The following is a 21,717-nucleotide window of genomic DNA, read 5'->3' as shown; positions in this document are numbered from 1 at the left end:
TTACTGTTGTTGAATGTTGTTCTTACTCTAAAGATACAGGGGCAGAGTGATGCAGGATTTTGCTGTTGGAAAAATGTGCATTGTTTTCCTTTGGATAGAGAGCCATAGAAGCCATCCAAGCAAATACAGAAGTGGGCACCACATTTCCCTTGGGACTTTTGCCAGATTCGTTTGTTAAGATAGTAAGCTGGGAGTATTTTTCTGTACACCTTGGAGCACCTGCTGAGTTTGGTGTGGGTGAGGTGATGGCTGTTGGCCCTGCTTCTGCCCGCATGTGGCTAGTACCTCTGTCAAGGGGTAGGAGGTACACTGCAGGAAGGGATTGACCTCTCCTTCCAGAAAGAGCAATCCCCCTTGACTTTGTGCTTTGCTTCTTTCCTAGCTCCTAACATGTTTTCTCCTTCCGCTCTTAGATGGAAGAACTGGTGGGTGAGAGGCATCCTGACTTTGGCCATGATTGCATTTTTCTTCATCATCATTTACCTGGGACCAATGGTTTTAATGATCATTGTAAGTGCCACTTGCATGCTGTTTGGGTTTTGCCTTCAGTTTTTCCTACGGCTCTGTCATCTTAAGTGTAGGGTATTGGGTTGGTTCTGGGAATCAGTGGGAGTCCTGGGTCCTCAGACCACATTTGCCTTAGAACTGTCACTGCTCCCCTTCCAGGAGCCAACCAGAGGGCTGTTGGCATCAGCCAGTTGTGTGTAGTTAAAGATATCTCTTCATTTTAAAAGTTGATACTATTGTTTCAGCCGTTTGATTAGCCAGTGACCCCGGCTGTGACTCTATGTGACTCTCCGTTTTGTTTCTTGTTTCCCTGGGGCCTCACTGTGGGGCTTAGGACTTTGATCTAAAAAATCCCAGTCCACAGCACTGTTCTCTTAGTCTTCCTGCTGGCACGGACAGGGTCAGATGACTAGCAGCTGACTGCTGAGCAAAGCAGTTGGGGATTTTCAGGTATTTCTATCCAAAGTCAAAAGGGGAAGAGATTGATGGAGTCCAGGGAAGTACAAAAATAAAAAGTTAATTGAAGCTTCAGGGGTGCCTATTTCTTGGATCTAGTCTGTGTGACACAAAGGACTGCACTGCTGAGGGGGTGCAGAGTGAGTGGGAAAGGAGGAGGAGAGCAGAGTCACTGTAGGACTGACATTCTTAAATATGATAGTTTTTCTTCAAGGCCCATGACCTGTGTGTGGGTTTCTGTTTCCAAAAATGGTAAGAACTGGGGAATTAGCAAATACTCTGAGTATTTTCTATCTTGTAGGTGATGTGTGTTCAGATTAAGTGTTTCCATGAGATCATCACTATCGGCTACAACGTCTACCACTCCTATGACCTGCCCTGGTTCAGAACCCTCAGCTGGTAAGCCCTCCAGCCCCACGGGGGCCCTAGACGGATTTGGGTGAGGAGCGTTTCGTTATAGGTATTTACAGTCATGGTGGATAGATAGGGAGTGATGGCCTCCCACTCAGATAGCCCCTTTAAGACCCAAGTATTTTATGTGGATGGCCTGTGGGGAGTGTTTTGTAGTTGCCTGGGGTCTAGAGTCTTCTACATGACTGCGTCTGTGAGCACGTTTGCCTTGGTATTTGGATTCATCAGATGTTGCACAGTGGCCCCCACCTCTAGACCAGCATATTTTTTATACTCTGATGTGCCGACATCCCATGAGAGTCCTCTGTAGGTTGTTTGTGCTGGTGTTGCTGTCTCTGGAACTTGGTTTCCTTGTCCTTGAGACAGATGATTGAGACTGAGTCAGTTGGCTTTGGAACCCTCATTCCTTGGACGGAGGTGCCGTAGGGGCCAGGTGGGCAGGAGTGACCCTGAATACAGAGGATCTGGGCTCCTCAGAGAAGCTCTGGTCCCTCTCTCCTAGGAAAGGGCTCAGCTGCCTTCAAGCAGAAACAGAATCAAAACCTGTAGCCCAGGTGATGTCTGAGGTCCCTTTCTGATCTGAAACTCTGCTGTATTGGCCGCACTGTCCTTGTGGGACATGTGAGCAGAGCTCTTCGTGGTGCCGAGAGGACTTGGGGCAAATATGGACCCTTCTCACCTTCTATGCTGGGACGCAAGGGTTGGTTCCATGACTTAGCGGCCCGAAAGGAGTGTTTCAGGCCCCAGCAACGTGGTCATGACCAAGGGAGCTGACGTGCACAGACTTGGGCTGGACACATCCTTCCTAGATATGCTTCCCCACCAGCCAGCCATGCAAGCTGCCTCATGGTCTCCACACAGGCCTGTGCCTGCCACCCAGGTTCAAGTGTAGGTCTCTTCATGGCTCTTCTAGAGCTGGCAAGCGGTATTTTAAATTTTGTTCACACACTCAGGATGTCTGACTTTCGATTGTGGTCACTGACCAAAGGGAGTGTTTTTCATGTAACAGAAGACAAATCCAATATGAGAGTTCTTGAACTTTCACAATTAAAAAAAAAAAAAGAAAAAGAAAAAGAAAGAAAGAACATGGAAGAGAGAAGCCCTCCACTCTCTTTCCTACCTCAGGACCCTGGCTGAGTATTTGGAGTAGGCCTGCTTGCTCCCACACTCCGAAGCACCTCCGAGGCTCTAAAGGTATATGAGCCATGGCGGCCCCCTGCCCAGAGCTCCAGTAGAGGAAGCAGGTTATACACACGTGAAGAGTTAATGCTGGTGAAAGGCTGATGTTTCAGAGATAGGCTTCAGGGAGGCAGATACTCTGAGACCGAGTATAATTAATTGCTTAGTGAAATGACCAAATACTACATACTATAGAAATAAATATGGGGGAGCCAGAGACCATGTTAGGTTGTACAAGGCTTTTGTGAAGACAATGGTATTTGAGCAACGAGTGACAAAACGGGGTGAGTGAAGTGGATGTCCCAGGCTGGGGGAGACAGGAGTGAAGCAGATGGTGGCAAAGCCAGAGTAAACCACTGTGATAGGTGTGTGGGGTTCCTGGAAGAGAGGAAATAGGATGGGGAAGCAGGATGAGCCACGCTCTGGAAGGCCCTCCTGCGGTGGGAGTGTTCTTAGATTAGGCATGGTAACTTTGCAAAAGGGGCAAAAGCTGAGTCCCAAGTTTGTGACAGATGGAGAGTGAGTGAAAGCTGCCACAGATTTCCAGATAGACTTCCCAGCCACAGGGTCCCCAGTGAACAGGGAACCGTGGTTGGCTTGTTCTTAGCAAGCTGCCGTGGGTGGTGCAGGGTGTGGGGTCACGCAGGCTGCTACTCTGAGTTTTTGCTGGCAGCCTCACTGGAAAGGAGAGGCCACAGGCGCTCCCCATAGCAGTGACCTGTCTTCTTTTACAGGTACTTTCTACTGTGTGTAAATTACTTCTTCTATGGTGAGACAGTGACGGATTACTTCTTCACTCTGGTCCAGAGAGAGGAGCCTTTGCGGATTCTCAGTAAATACCACCGGTTCATTTCCTTTACTCTCTACCTAATAGGTAGGCATTCAGCGGTTTACCAGTTCTTGGGTTTGTCTTGTTTGTGTTTGCTGAGTAGAGATTGGGGCACTTCTTGGTGCCTGCATAGTCTTGGTGATGTTAAGCTTGACGGTGCAAGGCAGCAGAGCTGAGGGCCCTGCCTTAAATCTGAGTCATAGCAGCTCTTGACTAAGAAGTGGGACCGAGGGCCTTGTGTGGCTGTGGGGACTGTAGTCATTGCCACCTGTCCTTGTGTCCCAGCCTCTGTGGGAGGGCAGCATAGCGCGGTCCAGTCCTGACTCCCCTGTTAGCAGAGATTCTGCGGTGAGATCAAAACAAAAACCACCCAGGAATTTGGGTATAAAACCCAGCAGCTGTCTTTAGGGGAGTCACCTGAGAAGCTGTGTGAGGGACACTGCAGTGTGGTGGAGATTTTACCCAACTGGGTTTAAAAAGACTTTGTGACTTCGGAGGAGCTGGGTGCTTAGTCTTTGGGTCTCTTGTCCTCTGGAGCTAAAACAGCAGATGCACTGTGAGGATTTGATCAGATGCATTAAAAGTTCACAAACAGAAGGGTGCTGTGTCAGTCTAACTCAGTACTACTTGAGTGTTAAGTGTTAATGCTAGTGTTTTTCATAGTTGCCTTCAAAGCCAGTTTGAGGCACAGAAGAAATTTTTTCTGACCTAAATTTCAGTCTGACCTATTTTTGATGAGCTTGATAGTAATACTTGGCTCCGTGAATGGCCCCTGGCCATTAAAATAGAAAATCCACCGCCAAGGGGGTCTGTTGCTGATGAGCATAGTCTGAGAGTGTGCCTCAGGCCCCGAGCGTAGCCCCCCATAGTGGGAGGCCTGGGGTCTGGAATAGCCACGTGTCGTCTTCTGGGCAGGGCTGTGTTTGAGGTGCCCAGCCACTTTTCCAGGTAAGTGTTTCTCTCCTTCCTGAAGGAGTGTAGGGGCTTAAGGTTTATATTTATTTTTATTTTTATTTTGCTACCACGTGGGTCAGTGTGAGAGGTGCAAGGCCCTGACTCCATGCTAGGGAGATCTGCCCCCCTTAGCCAAACCTATAATTTAGGACAAGGGTCAGCAAGCTTTTTCTTTTTTTTTTTTAATTTTTTAAAAAGATTTTTATTTATTATTTATTTGACAGAGAGAGAGAGATCACAAATAGGCAGAGGGACAGATGGGGGTGGGGAAGCAGGCTCCCCGCTGAGCAGAGAGCCCAATACGGGGCTCGATCCTAGGACCCTGAGATCATGACCTGAGCTGAAGGCAGAGGCTTTAACCCACTGAGCCACCCAGGTGCCCCCAGCAAACTTTTTCTTAAAGGTCTAGATAATATTTTAGGCTTTGGGGCCCATAGGCTCTTTGTTGCAACTCTTCTGTTCTGCCCTGGAGCATGAAAGGAGAACCCCAGATAATATGTAAACAAACAGGTATGGCTGTGTTTCAGTAAAATTTTATTTGTGAAAACTGGTGTCTGGTCTAACCTTTGTTGTTTGACCCCTGCTCCAGGATCAAAATGTTCCTATCTAGTGAACAGTATTTTAAATTGAGTGTAGTCTGCAAGATTTAAAAAAAATATTGCCTTCCTTTGATTGTCTTGAAGGAGTCTGTTTTTGCTTCTGACACTTACTGGAATAGCTAGGTTTATTCCCCTGGGCTTTGGAATTGTGCATTGCTTAACTGCTGCAAAGAAATTGTCCAGAAGACCATTTAACACATCTAAAGGAAATGATTAGGACAAAGATAATGCAGAGTGTGATTCATTTTGCCCTTTCTCCTTCTCAAACTAGGATTCTGCATGTTTGTACTGAGTCTGGTCAAGAAGCATTATCGACTGCAGTTCTACATGGTAAGCGAGGTGTGTGTGTGTGTGTGTGTGTGTGTGTGTGTGTGTGTGAGAGAATTCTTGGCTTAAGTGAAGTTCTACAGAAACTCACAAGGCCTCTATGCTTTCTGTGACAGATCAAAACTCTGGAACACAGTCTGTTTTGTGTGCATAGAACCTAGAGCATGAAGGGATATCTCCCATTTAAGTTACCCTGCTCTACATCCACCTAGACCCAATCACTGTTAACTTACACCCCCAGCAGCCTCTCCATTAGGACCTGTAGGTGGCGACCAAGTGTGGCTCAAGGTGAAGCTTTAGTCAATGCCCACAGATACTCTACATGCTACATCACTCCCTCAACCTGGAAGCAACCCCTCACTGAGGGGCCTAAGCAAGGGTCCTAAGTAACATTTTCTTAAGATTTTATTTATTTACTTGAGAGAGCGAAAGAGAGACAGCAGAGGGAGAAGGACAAGCAGAGTCCCCACCCACTGAGCAGGGAGCCCGACATGGGGCTCCATCCCAGGACCCTGAAATTATGACCTGAGCCAAAGGCAGGTGCTTAACCGACTCAGCCATCCAGGCATCCCAGCACTCAACATTTATGGAGAAAATGAGACGTACCCAGGCTTTCAGAGCATAGAAGGACTTGTTCACTGGTGGGCCCTGTGGTCCCTACTTTTGGTGGTAATTGTAGCTGGGGGCAACGTTAATCCCAAATGCCTGTTCTGTAGCTTTTTACTTCCAATAAGACAGGTAGAGAAGCAGACATATTTTCTACCTGTTTTGTTGTTGTTGTTGTTTAGCAATTTCTATTTGTTATTAGCTGTTATTTGAAGTTCCTTTCAAGGTAACAGGTAGGTCAAATGTATTCTTGATTTTCTTTTGCAGTTTGGCTGGACCCATGTAACACTACTGATTGTTGTAACTCAGTCACATCTCGTTATCCACAACCTATTTGAAGGAATGATCTGGTGAGTGATGTCAGGGAGGGAGATTTCCCTTTTATTTTGTGGGTTTTCTCATGTCCAGGTAGACTGAGAATCCCTGCTTACCTTCTAAGCCGGGGGTTCTCACCTTGAGCTACGTCAAAATCCCATGCAGGGCTGGTTACAACACAGATCACTGGGCCTTACTCATGAGGCCTCAGCAGATTCAGTAATGAGAATTTGAATCACTAGTATATTCCCAGGTGATGCTGCTGATCAGAACTTATACTTAAGAACCAATATTCTAGACTAACCAGTACATGGATAATTAAAGAATAAAAGACAATGCAACCCTATAGCAACAGATTTAAAAAACTAAAGGAAAATGCCGTGATCTGGTAAAATGTAAACTACCAACAGTTATAAAGAAGAAAACTTGAAAAGATCACTAACTGTTAAAGATCTTTGAAAATCACCTAAGAATCCACATCTGGGAAGAAAACAACCAATGATAATAGCAGTTTTATCTACCCCTTCATACTAAAGCGATAAGCTTGGGGAGGCAGAAAGAAGAATGTTAAACTGCTTTCTTTAATGATTACAGATAAACCATTGTAAATATTGGCAAATAGAATCCGGCAATGTGTCAAAAGCACCATGTACTCATTACTTAGTAGATTTTATTCCAGAAATGCAATGGTTTCAGTAGGAAATCTGTCAACATTTATGGAAATCAGCAGGCTGAGGAAGCTGGATGATTTTGGTGAAAGGCGAAGGCATATCTTCATTTATATAAGAGGTACTGAAGTGTACTTAAGACCCCAGACGGTGCTCTGTTTTCAGATCTCAGAATGAGGGTATAGTAACTTACCTCCTGAGGAATAAATTAGTAAATATATGTAAAGTGCTTGGAACAGAGACTAGCTCATATAAATGCTGGTCTTACTAGGTTTAAAACAATGGTAGTAATGGTCTGGGGAAGCTCGCAATTTTCCCCTTTCAGTTTTTGTTAGGTAATTCTAAGGAATGGCTTCTGATAAGTCCTTATCTTTAGGGCCAAACATGCCACTTGTTTCTACAGTGAATCATATTAAAATCTCTGGTTATTGGTTTTCAGCTTTACCTACAGGATTTAGCTGTAGGTATAGAAAACAAGAAGAGCAGAGAATATGTGCAGGAAGCCTGGACAAAGTAAATAATGGGCGGGGTTGTGAGGATACAGATGCTCCCTTAACAAACAGAAGATATTGCCTCTAGTTGATGGGCTGGGAAGTCAGAGATTTACGTAGATTATGGTAAATACAGAACTTGAAATAGAGGACATTTGAAAAACATGACGGTCAGAGAGTGGAGAGGGAGGAGAGCAGAAGGATACAAGTGTGGAAATGGCCTCCTTTTTCATAGTGGGGATCAGCAGGTGATGAGGGGGGCGCGGGAGCTCGAAAAGATAGCTAGATCTGTGAGTTGTGGTTCTGGGCTCAGTGTAGCCCTAGGGAGAGGGAGTGTTCCTGAGAGCTAGTCATAAACCGTTCACCTAGATAAATTATGAAATAGATATGAAGTAGTCAGGAATGAGTAAAAGTAGTTATTTGGGGGGAATGGAGATAGGGAGAGGGAAACAAGGAAAACTTTCTCTTCTTTACAGTTCAAATTTGTATTACCACGTGCATATATTACTTCATAACAAAAAAGAAACACATGACATTTTATAGAACCCCACCTCTATTTACTCGGGAGCCATTTGGTAAAGATTGGAATGTCTGCTGTGTGCCAGGTACTAGGTATAGCTTGTCTGGTATTTTCTTTCTTTCTAGCTTATTCCTTCATGGATGACAAGTGCTTACGGGTTATTTTGTTCCTGGAGTTGATGAATGGCATTGTTTTGTAGACCTCTGAGGTATTGTCATCTGGGGAGAGTTGGTTTTCACTTTGGTTTACTCCCTAGGTTCATTGTCCCCATCTCTTGTGTGATCTGTAATGACATTATGGCCTATATGTTTGGCTTCTTCTTCGGTCGGACCCCACTCATCAAGGTAAATGGGTCACCCTCACATGAAATACCACTGTGAGGGGAGGGTGGTCCTTTCCGTAGAGTAGATCAGCTTGGGGCAGAAGAAGTCTAGCTTGTATGAATGTCTTCATGTCGTCCTGGAGAAAGGCTGGCAATAACTTAGTTTTAGGAGAAAAGCCAAAGGAAGACGACTATTCATAGAGAAAAAAAGAGCTAACAGAGAAAATATCTTATAGATTATATAGACACATTTTAGGGACTTTGATCAGAATTTGCGTGTTGTCATTTAATTATATTTTATATGTGATATAAAATATATTTATATATAAACTGGGACAGAAGGGAAACTGAGGGGTATCAGGCCAGGAACAAGGAGACCAGGCAGGGGTTGTTTTAGAAGGGAAGGAGGTTAACAGAATGAGGTGGGGTTTTTGTTTTGTTTTGTTTCTTTTTTTTTTTTTTTTAATCTTCTGAACAATTTTATTTGTTTTGTTTCTTATAGTAGGAAGGTTTTAAATAAGTAATCATTGTTCTCAAAGCCAGTTATCAAAATGCCCTTTGTTAAGAATTTGCTTTCTGTCTGTAGCTGTCCCCGAAGAAGACCTGGGAAGGCTTCATTGGGGGCTTCTTTGCTACTGTGGTGTTTGGCCTTCTGGTAGGTGGTGGTTCGCTGCTGGGTGGGGGAGTGGACAGAGACCTCACACCCTCCCTCAGAGCTTGTCCAAGGCTAGAGAGCTTGTTTCCTGAGGCCCAGGACTCTGTCCTGCTGCACAGTAACCTTGCCCCTGAGGGGCATGAGTATGGCACACTCTGTATCTAGCCCCATGCCAGTTCTCAAACAGGGTCTTGGCAGCTGAGGGGCGGAGCCATGTGCGCCTGCACTCCCCTCAGGCGGAGGCATGCGACGCCCAGCAGGTAGTGTTCTCGTCCACCCAGCTTGATAATTCAAGCTTGAGTGACTGGCACCTGAGAGTAGGAGGGGAGGTGGGCTCTGCCGCTTTGGCCGAGGTTCTCTCCCATGTGCGTCCTGTGGGAGGAGGATGATCTTCTTGCCCTAACCCTGCTTCTGACCATCAGGCCAGCCTCTCTCCTTTTTCAGGGGTGTCCAGCCGTCCTCCAGTACTGATTCCCTTTCTTCATTGCTCTTCCACCTTCTTCTCCCAGGCTGGCTGTCTCTCACTGTACCACTCCCTGACATCCTGCCTCCAGTTCAAATGAAATTAAAAGATCCTGAGGAAAAGGGACCATAGCTCCCCTAAATGGGGAGAATCTTCTTGTAGCTCTTTGCCCAAATTCCTTCAGGTCTTTTGTGGATTTTGACCTGGGTGTTCAGGCAATTCTGTATAAAGCCTTAGCAGGCCATGCACCTGTTTTTAAATCCTTTTCCAAATTCAGGCAAAATACTCCTGTGGGGAAGCATGAACCTCTGATTTAGTGCCCAGCTCACAGTTAGCAGGGTCCTAGGCACTGTGAGGGGGACAGCCAAACCCCATGTGTGCTGCCTGGGTGGGCTGGCTGGGCCTTGTGTCTTCTGCCCGACTCTGCTTTTCATCCTCAGCTGTCCTATGTGATGTCCGGGTACAGATGCTTTGTCTGCCCCGTGGAATACAACAATGATACCAACAGCTTCACTGTGGACTGTGAGCCCTCGGACCTCTTCCGTCTGCAGGAGTACAGCATTCCTGAGGTGATCCAGTCGGTCATTGGCTTGGTATGTGCCACTCACATCGGGCAAGCTATCCTTGGTTAGGTAGTGACTACAGAGAGAACGAGCCCTCTCTCCACCACTGCCACTCCCTCAGAAAAAGCCTAGCTTCCTCCCTCCACAATGCCAGGGCCCAGGATAGAGGAGACTCGTTCAAGTCAGGGAAGGGTGAAAGCAGAAGGAGACCTTTCATCTCACCTCAGTTCATGTAGACCAGTGGTTCTCAAACTGTGCTCTGTGGATCCCTAAGGAACCCTGAGATCCTTTCAGGGGGCCTGTGAGGTCACAGTTATTTTCATAATAATAATATGACATTATTTGCCTGTTTTTACTTTGTTGACATTTGCTGTGAATGGTGCAAAAGCCGTGGTGGGTAAGCTCGCTGATGCTCTAGCACGAGTGAAGGCAGTGGCAGCAAACTGGACTAAGTCGTGGGATTCTTCATGCCACACACTCGCAGTTAGAATAAGCCAGCTCCTCGTAAGAATGTCTTTTTTTTTTTTTTTTTTTTTTTTGGGCACATAAGGTTTTATTTATTTATTTATTTTTTAAATTTTTTTATTTTTTCAGCATAACAGTATTCATTATTTTTGCACCACACCCAGTGCTCCAGGCAATCCGTGCCCTCTACAATACCCACCACCTGGTGCCCCCAACCTCCCACCCCCCAACCCTTCAAAATTCTCAGATCATTTTTCAGAGTCCATAGTCTCTCATGGTTCACCTCCCTTTCCAATTTCCCTCAACTCCCTTCTCTCCATCTCCCCTTGTCCTCCATGCTATTTGTTATGCTCCACAAATAAGTGAAACCATATGTCTTTGATGAAAACGTAACATGGTTCATTTTATTATATTCTGACCCTTGAATACATATCTGTCTATATACTCTCGTGTACCCAAATGGAAACTATGCCTAGAACATTTGTGCTAAATATGGCAGTCTGGTGCTTACCTAAAGGAAAGCACACATGCACCTGTTTGAGTTATGAGCTGAGCTAGCTGCTTTTTTTTTAAATAGGGACATACTTTTTACTTGAAAAGAACTGACAAACTCTAGTGTTTCAGCCTTGTGTATTTGATAACATTTTTCTTGAAAATGAATGAAATGAGCCTGTCACTTCAAGGAAAACCCCTGACAGTGATTGTTACTGATGATAGAATTTGGATTCCAAGTGAAAATTAATATTTTGGAAAGCATGTACCTGTCTCCGGAGTTTGACAGCTTCCTGATACTTCAAAGGTTTGCGGATGAGAGCTGCAGTGATTTTTTTGTGTGTGATTTTTATAGTGATTTTAACATACGATGTTTTGACATTGTATATAGCAAACTGTCTATACTTGGAAGACTTACATAACTTGGTGAACTTTCGTTTTCTAAATGGCCAGTGCGTGGTGTTACAACTGTCAGGTGTGGGTCAAAGATCCATTCAAAGTGCAAGACAGATCAATGGATTTTAATGTTAAGAGCACAGAAAGTTCATTTGTAGGATTTCAAATTGCACACTGCACCAAATTTTTAAGAAACTACCACTTGTCGTTCTGGTGTAGTGTCAGAGAAGAATAGCCATAATTATCTAAAATACTCTTCCTTTGGGCACTTCGGTGGTTCAGTGGGTTAAAGCCTCTGCCTTCGGCTCAGGTCATGATCCCAGGGTCCTGGGATCGAGCCCCGAATCGGGCTCTCTGCTCAGCAGGGAGCCTGCTTCCTCCTCTCTCTCTGCCTGCTTCTCTGCTGAGTTATGATCTCTGTCTATCAAATAAATAAATAAAATATTTTTTAAAAATAAAGTACTCTTCCTTTTTTCAGCCACTTAATTTGTGTGAGGCTTCAATTAAAACATCATATTGCAACAGACTGAATGCACGATACTGAATGTCCTCTATTAAGCAGAGCAGTACAGAGTTACAGACAAAATCCAGTTTTCTTACTAATTTTATTTTTGGAGGGAAAATAGAGTTCATTTCATAAAGACTCGCTTGTGTTAACAAGGCATCTTGACTGATTTCATTTATTCTTCTCAGACAACAGTCTGGATGTACCCCTTCCAGATCCACAGCATCGCCCTCTCCACGTTCGCCTCGCTCATTGGCCCCTTTGGAGGGTTCTTTGCAAGTGGATTCAAACGAGCCTTTAAAATCAAAGTAGGAAAACCCTCTTTTCTGTTTCTCTCATTGTCTCCCAGCCTGTTCTCCTCCTGTCCCACCCCATCCACCACCCCCTCCTTCAAAATACCAAGCTGTAAATACCAAGCTATAAACCAGACTATTAATGCATGCTCTTCTTCACCCATGGGTGGGATTTAGGCTGGTAAATTTAAAGCACATTGTTTCCGGGGCGCCTGGGTGACTCATTTGGTTAAGTGTCTTACTCTTGATTTCAGCTCAGGTCATGATCTCAAGGTCCTGAGATCAAGCCCCACATCAGTCTTGGCACTGGGCATGGAGCCTGCTTAAGATTCTTTCTCTCTCTGCTCTTTGGCCGCCCCCTCCCCACATGCACGCTCTCTCTCTCTCTTTCTCTCTCTCTTTCTCCAAAAAACAACAATAACATTGTTTCCAAGAAAATTCATAGTAGTTGACCCTTGAACAACACAGGGGTTAGAGGCACTGATCCCTCCCTCCTGTCCCCATCCTCCCACGCAGCAGGAAATTCACATATAACTGTTGACCGGAAGAATTACTGATAACAGTTGATTAACACTTATTTTGTATATTATACGTATTATAGACTGTATTCTTACAATAAAGTAAGCTAGAGGGAAAAAAATGTGATTAAGAAGAATTGAAAGAAGAGAAAATGCATTCACATCAATGTACTGTATTTACTGAAAAAAATTCACGTATAGGTGGACCCGTGTAGTTCAAATCGCTGTTGTTCAAGGGTCAGCTGTAGTTGGATTTTCAGTGTATTTGTTCATATATCTTGTATTTTTCTTCAGAAGAAACATTATATCATAAGACTCTGTCCTATTATACCCTCAGCATTTGAACCAATACTTCTTACTTTCTGTTGCCCTTAGCTACTCAGGACAGTAGCTGGGCACTGAGGTGGGACAGTAGGCCAGGGTTTGGGGTTGGCCTCTCCAGGTTCACCAGTCTTGCCTCTGTTTTTAACAGGACTTCGCCAACACCATTCCTGGCCACGGAGGCATCATGGATCGCTTTGACTGTCAGTACCTGATGGCCACCTTTGTTAACGTGTACATTGCCAGTTTTATCAGGTACAGTGCCTTTCCATCTGGACCGAGTTGGTGGGATTTTGAATGTGGTGAAATTCTAGAAGTGTAGCTACAAATCAGTGGGAGGGAAATGCATCCCAACCATGAATGTGGTTTTCAGTTGCTACTCTGTCTGGGTTCTCTGAGGGTCCCCCTGCCTTCCACAATACGGAATCCAGCGGGAATAGCAGCCGTTTGAATAATCAGGCCCCAGAAACTGGTGGACCTCCGCTCAGCGCTGTGTCCTCACATTCTCTTCCAGGGGCCCCAACCCAAGCAAGCTGATTCAGCAGTTCCTGACCCTGCGTCCAGACCAGCAGCTGCACATCTTCAACACCCTCAGATCTCACCTGGCCGACAAGGGGGTGCTGACAGCTGCCGTGGAGGATGAGTAGCGGCCCCAGGCCCAAGACGGCAGGAGCAAGCGAGCGAGGGGCTAGGCTCCAAGGCAAAGCCCCCCTGGTGTGACTCAGTCGATGACAAGGCTTCAACTCACTGTCTTTTTTTTTTTTTTTTTGTAGAGCGTTTTTTATTTGTGGGTTTTCAGAACAGTCTGTATATACAGTCTATGTGCTTATGATTTGGGTCGTGGGTAAACTACAGCTCTGAATTGGAAAGAAGTCACCGGGGTCAGACGTTTCAGGCTTTTTAAACAGAAGTTTTAACCCGGAAGACACTGTTGCCCACGTGGGGTGTATCTGCTTGGTGCCTCTTGCTCCCAAGCTAGAGCTTCTGTTGCCGGGCTCCACAGGGAGGGAGTGGGTGTTCATCTGTGGCTGACCAGTTCAGGGCCCCCCCCGGCCTGCCCTTGTAGCTGCCTCCAGCTGGAAAGAGGTGCATGGCTTGGATGTCTTTGCCCCGGAGAGCTTTCACTGGGCCTCTCGAGAATCCCAGCCCTGGAGCGACGGGACAGTTGCCTTCTGTCTGGAGGGACAAAGACTGTTTAATTAGATAAACATTCTACCTGCAAGGTCCTGTGGGGCGTGAGCTCTGCTTTATGACATGGGTTAACCTTACTTCATCACAGACTGAAAGAAGGCTTCAATATTTTTTTTCAGGAAGCACGAAAAATTATTTATAATAGTCCGAAAAAGTACACTGTAATATTTTGAGTGTATGCGGTAGAACGTGCCATCACGAGCCCTTCCCCCAGGTGGTCGGCTCACATGGCTCCTCTTGGGCAGTCCGGCTAACTGTGTCTTTTCAGGGTCGATGCCGTTCACGTTTGTGCTGTAGACTTGTTGCTGCTGAATCCCTCCTCGGGGCTCTCCTGTTAGGCAGGGAGCAGGGGGCCTCTCGTTCACGTGCCCTTTGCCTGACCGACCACCCTTGTAGCTGCTGTGTTGTGTATATACTACTCTAAAAGCAAGTGTGTACCTGTGTGTGTGTGTGTTTTAAAAATCACTTACTTCTTACAGTGATTTCAGTTGTACCATGACTTCTTCACTGCAACCACAAAATCCTGCTTACAACTCTGGAAACCTAACCCGATTAGAGGTGTAGACGTGTGACTGTTCTGAAGATTACATGCACACTTTATATATATATATATATATATATATATAAATGTGACCAGTTTAAATGTGGTTCATATTTTATTGAGGGACCTTTTTTTCTTTTAAACTGTGATTCCCACCCCCACCCCACCCCCGCCTTCTGATAGGAGTGATGTTGATTTAGGGAGACAAGTTCTTTGTTAGGTCAACAAGCAGGGGAGGACAGGAAAGAGAACAGGTGCCCAGCTGTGTTCAGTTGTTCCGTGCCATGCTGGTTCTCCTTGCCAAATGAGGGTGCAGTGACTTGCTTCAGCACCTTGGTCTGCTACTGTTTCATTCTGTTTCTGTTTCCGTCAGTCGTCCTTGAAAGCTCACGGTCAGCTCAGCTCACTGCCATGGGCGGCACAGGGCGGCAGGCCCCTGTTGACATGGCAGCTCACGGTCACTGCGTGGGTCTCCCCACACGTGCAACATTGAGCTTTCCCCGTCTGAGCTTGTACTTCGTTTCAACACGTGGCTTTCCTGGTTCAGGGCTGAGGGCCCCTTAAAAACAAAGTGTGTTTTTGCGTGGGGTTTCCGTTCTGGCCGGGTGACCCTGGGCAGGACACATCCCTCTCTGGGTCCTCGTGTTCTGAGCACTCCCTTAATTCAGTATTCCATGATTCTGACTGAGCAAGTTCGTGTCACCAGAGGCTACTTGTGGGTATCGAGTTGTGTCCTGGGCACACAAACAGCAAGAGCTTTCAGGCCGTTTCTAAATGCTTGTCTTTGAGATGAATCAGTATCTCACCAACCAATCTTAAACAGTGGAGGTCATTAGTAACAAATCTAGTTTTCACACTGAAGAATGGACTTGGTTCCTAAAACCAGAGACAGAAGGGGTTGTCTCTGTCATCTTATTGTGGGCCTACAGTGGGCGCCTTGGTGGCTGGGGCCCAGCAGCCCTTGAATAGGGGCATCTTTGGGATCGGCGTGCCTGGCACAATCCTTTGTGGAAGGAAGTGGTCGCTGAGGGGGCCTCTGGGGTCCTGGGAGACTGAAGCTGGATGCTCACAAGAGCTCTTCTCAAGAAGCCCAGAAGGTCAGCTTCGGTTTTATCTTCTATTTTCCCCACATGCTTTCTGGTCAAGGAAGAGGAATTTCTTAGCCTAGTCGCCAGGCGAGCAAAGCCACCTGTGTCTCTGTCTACACACAGTGTTTTTCTTTCTCCCATCTATTGAGATATTTCACCATATAAACAAGATTGCTAGAGACTGTTTTAACATACCCCTGTGCGGGTCTTCATGAATGGCATAACTTGCTTCAGACCCATTTGTTTGCGTGTGAGAAATAAAATGTGACAGAAACTGTGTGCTCTCCCTTGTGACTTCCGCATCTCCCTTCCATGTGGGGTGTGATGTTTCCCACTTGTTATTGCATCATAAATATCCTGCAGTCCTGGTTTAGAGACTTTTGTTTTCTGCTCTGAATCTTCCACTTTCTCACAGTGGCCCTCTAAGGCGCCTCAGGTGGGAGTTCCGAGCACCTTGTGGCTGAGGACGCAGAGGCCCAGAGCAGCGGGAGCCTTCCCCAGGGTCACGTGGCAGAGGCAAGCCTTACTCCACCTTGCACTCTGCTCACCGGAACAGGGATCATCCATAGCCCCACTTGCTTTTGTGAAAGTGGTGGTCAGTGTGGCAGGAATTCAGCGTCTGGTGGACCTGTGCCCCAGGTTGGAGCTTAGGGAGGGAGCTGATGAGCAAGGTTGTCATGGAAACCAGGGAGAGTCTACAGAGTGTCCTCCCTGGGGACTGCTCAGGGGACACCCGAGTCTTTTCCCCTTACAAGCACTTGCCACCCCTTTACCTGGCCTCAGCATTGAGAAAGTCACATGTATGTTTTGCTTCTGAGAGTGAAACCCCATAAGGCAGCCTGGGTCGTCTTTGTGTTTATTATTTTTTGCCTATTTCATATTCTGAGCATATTAGTAGCTATAGTATAATTATATTTAAAATGTATTTACTCTTAGTATTTTCTATATTCTGTATTTCTAAGTCGATAACGTATGTTTGAAGTTAGTATCTCTTTCACTTTTAGAAGGGGTGAAATGTAGTATTTCATCATACACAGGTGGACTTTGGAGCCATTTTTGTGGTATTTATTTATTTTTCCCCACTGGGCTTCTTCTCCTGTAACTTGACATATTTTTGGAATCTTCCTGTATACCCTATTTTAAAGGAGATTAAACAGACCCTGATTTGAGTAAGCTAGTTGCTGAGTTGGCTAGAGGCTGATATGAATGGATCCTTGAGTTCAGATCTTCCAAGTGTCTGTGAGTCCGCAGCCGGCCCAGAGGCACCCCTGATGTTGATGGGAGAGGGCAGGGGCAGGATGTGAATGACTCAAGGCAAAGTGCGTCACTGCTCAGAAAACTCAGCAATGGCCTTGCTCTGTAAGGAGCCTGCCCAGGTCCATTTCTAAGCAAGTAGCTTTTCATTACTCTACCAGATGTTGTCTATCATTGCCAGAACCTCTTCCTGTGTCTGAAGTGTCTTTGGCACCGTCGCGATCTTTCAGACTAACTCTGTGCTCACCTTCCTTTCCCATTGCGGTGATGTGGTGAGTAGCAGGTAGAGTGGGGAGGGGGTTGGTTTCACTTGGACCCACCAAAGTCAGGGAGGGGAGGAAGAGCTAAGAGGAGGATGTCCAGGTGGCTGTGTAGACATCACAGGACAGTAAACCGTTTGCAGACTCACTGTGCTTGTCTGCTCCCGAAGGAGCAGCTGGAATAAACCATTGGCTTCCCGCAGACAGGCTAACTCTTGGGCAGAATCTCATTATTCTGTCCTTGTCGTGGTCAAAATGAACTTCTCTTTCCCTCAATTGCTGTCCACCCAGTTGCCCAGTTTCTAGTTTTTGAAAACATTTGCCACTCCTACTACCTGACTTGGTTTCCCTTGTTGGGTGAGGATCTGATGGCCTGACCTGCAGAGGGTGCTGCCCTTTGGACCGAGTGATGACGAGTGAAAGGTCTCTTCTAGGCCCACCTCCTCTTAGTTCCAGACTCTGCTCACCCACGTCCTTGCAGAAAGCGGCCCTCTTCTCAGTAATGAATGGAGTCCCAGCTGCTGACTGCTTGTACCACTGGATGGTGGCCCTGTCTTTCTGTTCCTCCTGGCTCTGCCCTGCCACCCTCCCCTTTTCAGGCTGACCAGCAGTGACCTTACTTACCTGGGCTCTCAGATGGGTAGAGGCTATTCTTCCCTGGGGCTGTCTCCTGACTGAGTGAGATTTTCGCTGGTTTGTATGTAGACTGTGTTTTCAAGGGCAAAGAGATCATGGCTGTGAGGGCCGTTTGGGAGGTATACTTTGGATGCTGATATGTTAGGGTTTGTAGAACATGTGGGTGATTTATGAGACTGGGGGCAGAATAGGTGACATCTAGGACCTTATGGCCAGTGGGTTTCAAATCTGTTGGCCGTTTGAAGACCCTGTTGCATTCCCTCCCTCTCTCCACCAAATGCCTTTCTGCTGAAGCTCCTTTTTATTCTTGAGCCAGTAAGATGCCAACAGTGTGTTTGTTAATAATAATTGCAATAATAGTCATAGTGCTTAATATGTGCCAGGTATAGTGCTAAGGGCTTATCCCTTTTTAATCCAGAAAACAGCCTTTAATTAGGTATTATCCCCATTTTATAGGTAAGGAAACTGAGGCACCATGACAGGCTGATCTCAGTGGCTGAGGAGATAGACTTCCGGCTCCAATAGCCCTAGGTCTGGGCAGGTTATTGGGCATAACTCCAACTGGTGGGGTCTGAGAGTTGCACCTCCCTTGTGGGACTGCTGTGAGGATTTTTAGGAGATAACGCATGTAAGCATTTAGCATAGTGTCTGGCACATAGTAAGCCCTCAATAAATGGTAGTTATTTTTGTTGAACTCAGCGAGTAAATTGAACCTAGTTGGTGTAATGCCAGAGACTGGATTCTTAGTCACTGCACTGTTACCTGCCCAGCATGCATCCTGGGTGTTCACAGTCTAAAAGATTTTGAGAGAAGTTATCCAACCTTAACACCCACCTCCAGCGTCTGGGTGCATCACACTTCTCTTTCATTTCATTAGGCTGGCCTTCTAAATGGCCATGAGGATGGTCAGAAATTCTCCACTCTTAGTTGGAATGGTTTCCTTGAGGTCTTGCCCACTTCCTGTTGCCCCTGGTGTGGGTTTTCCTTAGAGAAGAAGGCCCTTACTTCCTCCCTGTTGGTGCCTCTGCTCCATGAGAGGGGAGGGCCTGTGAGTCACCCTGGACCCTGTTTTCTTCTGCCCAAGGACTTTGTCCTTTGCACACGGCTCAGGGGCCTGCAGCTTTCACTGTGTGGGGGGACCTCTCAGTGGGGGAAAAGAGAAGCCTTCTGTGTGGCAGATTATAGTAGTGACAAAAAGCCTAAAAGCTTTGCCTGCACCCTCACATCACCAGACAGGGGCTTTGTGTTTCGAGCTTCCTTACAAGTACTAACGGGCTAGAAGCAGGTGACCTCTTGAGGACAGATTGTGTGGGGTATTTCTCTTGGAGTCTAGGTTAGCTAGAATTGAGCTTAGTTTAAAGGATCACATGGGTGTGTGGTGAATGAAGGGGAATGGGCACTGGATTGTGCGAAAAATCTTTTCACTTGGTTTTCTGAATAGAGACGGGGACTTGGGGAGGGCATGGGCGTGAGGTGGAGGCTTCTTTGCTTTGGAGGAATCTTGTTGACGGAGAATCCATGAAATTCTCAAACCAATGGACTAGTGATAACAGAACTACTGATTGAACATGGACTGTTTCCGGGGTGTTGGTGGGGAAAGAAGACCAGACTCAAAGGCCCATTGTATTTAAAGAACGGTTTCTCCCCTTCAGTTGAATAATGAAGTACTGGCTATGACAGGAATCAGGAGAAGGTTGTGGAAGAGTTCAGTAAGCAGCTGCTGCGGCAGGCTGATCCTGGCTTGCCCTCATGCCCTTCTGGACCAGCATTTGCCAGGTCTGGCGCTTCTTCCCTTACTGTTGAGTCTGATGGACACAGGCTGCTTTCTGTTTGTAGAGAAGTTGTCCTTTCAACTGAGGATGAGGACCCAGTTGGGCTGTCGATGGCCCTGTGTTGGTCTCCCAGGCATTAGGCAGGGCCTGGCTCCTTGCAGCCTTTTCCTGTATGTAGTGCTCTAGGGATTTAGGTGGGTTCGGCCACCTGTGATTCTGTTCCAAGTGAAATTGTGTCTCTGATCTCATCCCCATTGCTGTTTTTGTTCGTGGCTCCTGGAACACGGCTGCTTCTCACCTCCATTCAGTTCCTGGACTGGGCTTGCTGCCTTGGTGCCTGGAAACGCCAGAATAGGAAGGGAGTTAAGAATATTTTCTAGTGGGCAGAATGTATATACATGTTTTAATGAGAGTGTCCTCGGCGTGCTGCTTCGTTTTCATACACAGAGCATTGTGTTGCTACCTTCTGTCCCACTGGCTGGGTGTCTGGGACCTGGCTAGAAAGAGAAAGGGCTGAGCAGACATCAGGGCCCATAAAACTAAAGGACTTGGACCCAAGAGAACAAGTCAGGACAGGATGCAGAGATGGGGGGTTTCCAGCCAGAAGACTGCTGAGGAGCTGTGGGGACAAAGGAGAGGCTAGGAGCCCCACAGCTGAGGACAGATGGACAGAGGCCAGCACTGTGTTTTATAGGTGTGGGGACCAGAAACAGGGCTCAGAAGCCCATCCAGGAAGATTCAAAGATCGTGGATTATGGATTATCTTCTGGAGCTGATGCTGATACCAAATTTTAATTTTTATTGATGTTTAATACTTTCCAAAAGAGGAAGGGAAAACCAAAGTGGGTGAGGTAAGAGGCTCCCCCTTGGAGCCCTGGGAGCTCTGTGTTGTTGGGTGAGTTGGGCGCAGCTGTGGACCTGCTCAGGTCTGTGTGCTCTGAGGATCTGTTTAATGGGAAAGACGCCCCACACAGAAATGGTCTCCCCACCCGCACTGGGGAGTGTGAGGTAGTCACCTAGGGCCCATCACCGCCTGTGTCTGCCACCCAGAGCTTAGCTTGGATGTACCCTGCCTTCTCGAGGTCAGTTTCTCTGCCCCTCCTCTGTGGGGTGCGATTCAGTGGTCCCACACGGATAAGCCGGGTACTGACATTCGGTTTCTGGCCCTCAGATGCGGGGGACCTTGGAGCCGCTCTTGGGTGTGTGTGGAGCCCACCGGACAGCCCCTAAGGCCTCCACAGTTAGGGGTGTGTGTGTGTGTGTGTGTGTATGTGTGTGTGTGCTGTGCCCTTTAGCTGACGTGGGGCTTCACAGAGTCTGCGTGTATTCGCCACAGCTGACCTTTGTGTGCTGTCTGATCTGTGTTGAACAATACACGTAGATGCTTTTTCAGCGCTGTTCCAGAACATCCTATATTGTACATTGGGAAATATTTACTTTATTTATATACCTGAATGTTCCTGTTACACAAATAAACATCTATTAAATTCTGTGTTGCTCGTGGTTTCTGCTGCGGGAGGAGTGCCTTTTGAAGGCACACACGGGCTTGGCTTGAGAAGGGGGTGGTTTGTGTGGAGCCAGTATCTTTCCCCAGAATGCTGCCGCCCACTGCCTGCTCCTAGAGACACTCTGCCCTTGGCCTTCGCAACCTCCTCTCTTGGCTTTCCTTCTGCTTCCCTAACTCTTCCTCCTCCGCCACTTTTCTGAGTATCTTCTTCCACCCGTCCGTCCCTCAGACCGTGGCACTCTGCCTAAGGCTCTCTTCTCCCCAACACCGAACTCTGTCCTGTGTTCTGACCCACTCCCAGGGCTCCGATGACCACACTCACCTCCACGATCCCCAAGTGCACATCCCTAACCCACATAGGCTGTGAGGTCTCTTCATATGGACTTTGCATGACCAAACCCAGACCCTGGCCCTTGACCCACTGTGCCCCAGTCCAGTGTTGTGTCCCACAGAGTTGTGTTCCACGGCTGGTACCTGGGAGCCATCTCGTCAGTAAGCACAGCCTGCCCGTCCTACCTTCATCCTGCTTGCCTGCCGGCTCTCCACAGCCTGGCTACCTCCGCCATCCCAACCCTTCCTCTCCAGCTGGGGCAAGCTTTCTCCGCTGAAGCCC

The 21,717-nt window shown here is 46.9% G+C and overlaps 1 protein-coding gene across 1 annotated transcript in view; it reads left to right on the top strand.

Annotated features, from left to right (window-relative positions):
• The window catches only part of CDS2 (CDP-diacylglycerol synthase 2), a 63,541-nt gene extending 42,452 nt beyond the window's left edge, over positions 1-21,089 (top strand). Inside the window, exons 3-13 of the mRNA XM_047744064.1 lie at positions 414-510; positions 1,265-1,362; positions 3,288-3,427; positions 5,207-5,265; positions 6,136-6,218; positions 8,119-8,206; positions 8,771-8,839; positions 9,743-9,895; positions 11,912-12,031; positions 13,007-13,110; positions 13,370-21,089. Coding sequence (XP_047600020.1) covers positions 414-510; positions 1,265-1,362; positions 3,288-3,427; positions 5,207-5,265; positions 6,136-6,218; positions 8,119-8,206; positions 8,771-8,839; positions 9,743-9,895; positions 11,912-12,031; positions 13,007-13,110; positions 13,370-13,502 — 1,144 coding nt within the window. The 3' untranslated portion in view covers positions 13,503-21,089. The remainder of the gene's footprint in view (positions 1-413; positions 511-1,264; positions 1,363-3,287; positions 3,428-5,206; positions 5,266-6,135; positions 6,219-8,118; positions 8,207-8,770; positions 8,840-9,742; positions 9,896-11,911; positions 12,032-13,006; positions 13,111-13,369) is intronic.
• Positions 21,090-21,717: the final 628 nt, after the last annotated feature.

The sequence above is a fragment of the Lutra lutra genome, chromosome 9 (genome assembly GCF_902655055.1).
Source record: "Lutra lutra chromosome 9, mLutLut1.2, whole genome shotgun sequence".
NCBI classification, from domain to species: Eukaryota; Metazoa; Chordata; class Mammalia; order Carnivora; family Mustelidae; genus Lutra; species Lutra lutra.
This window is presented reverse-complemented; position numbering and strand designations above follow the sequence as displayed.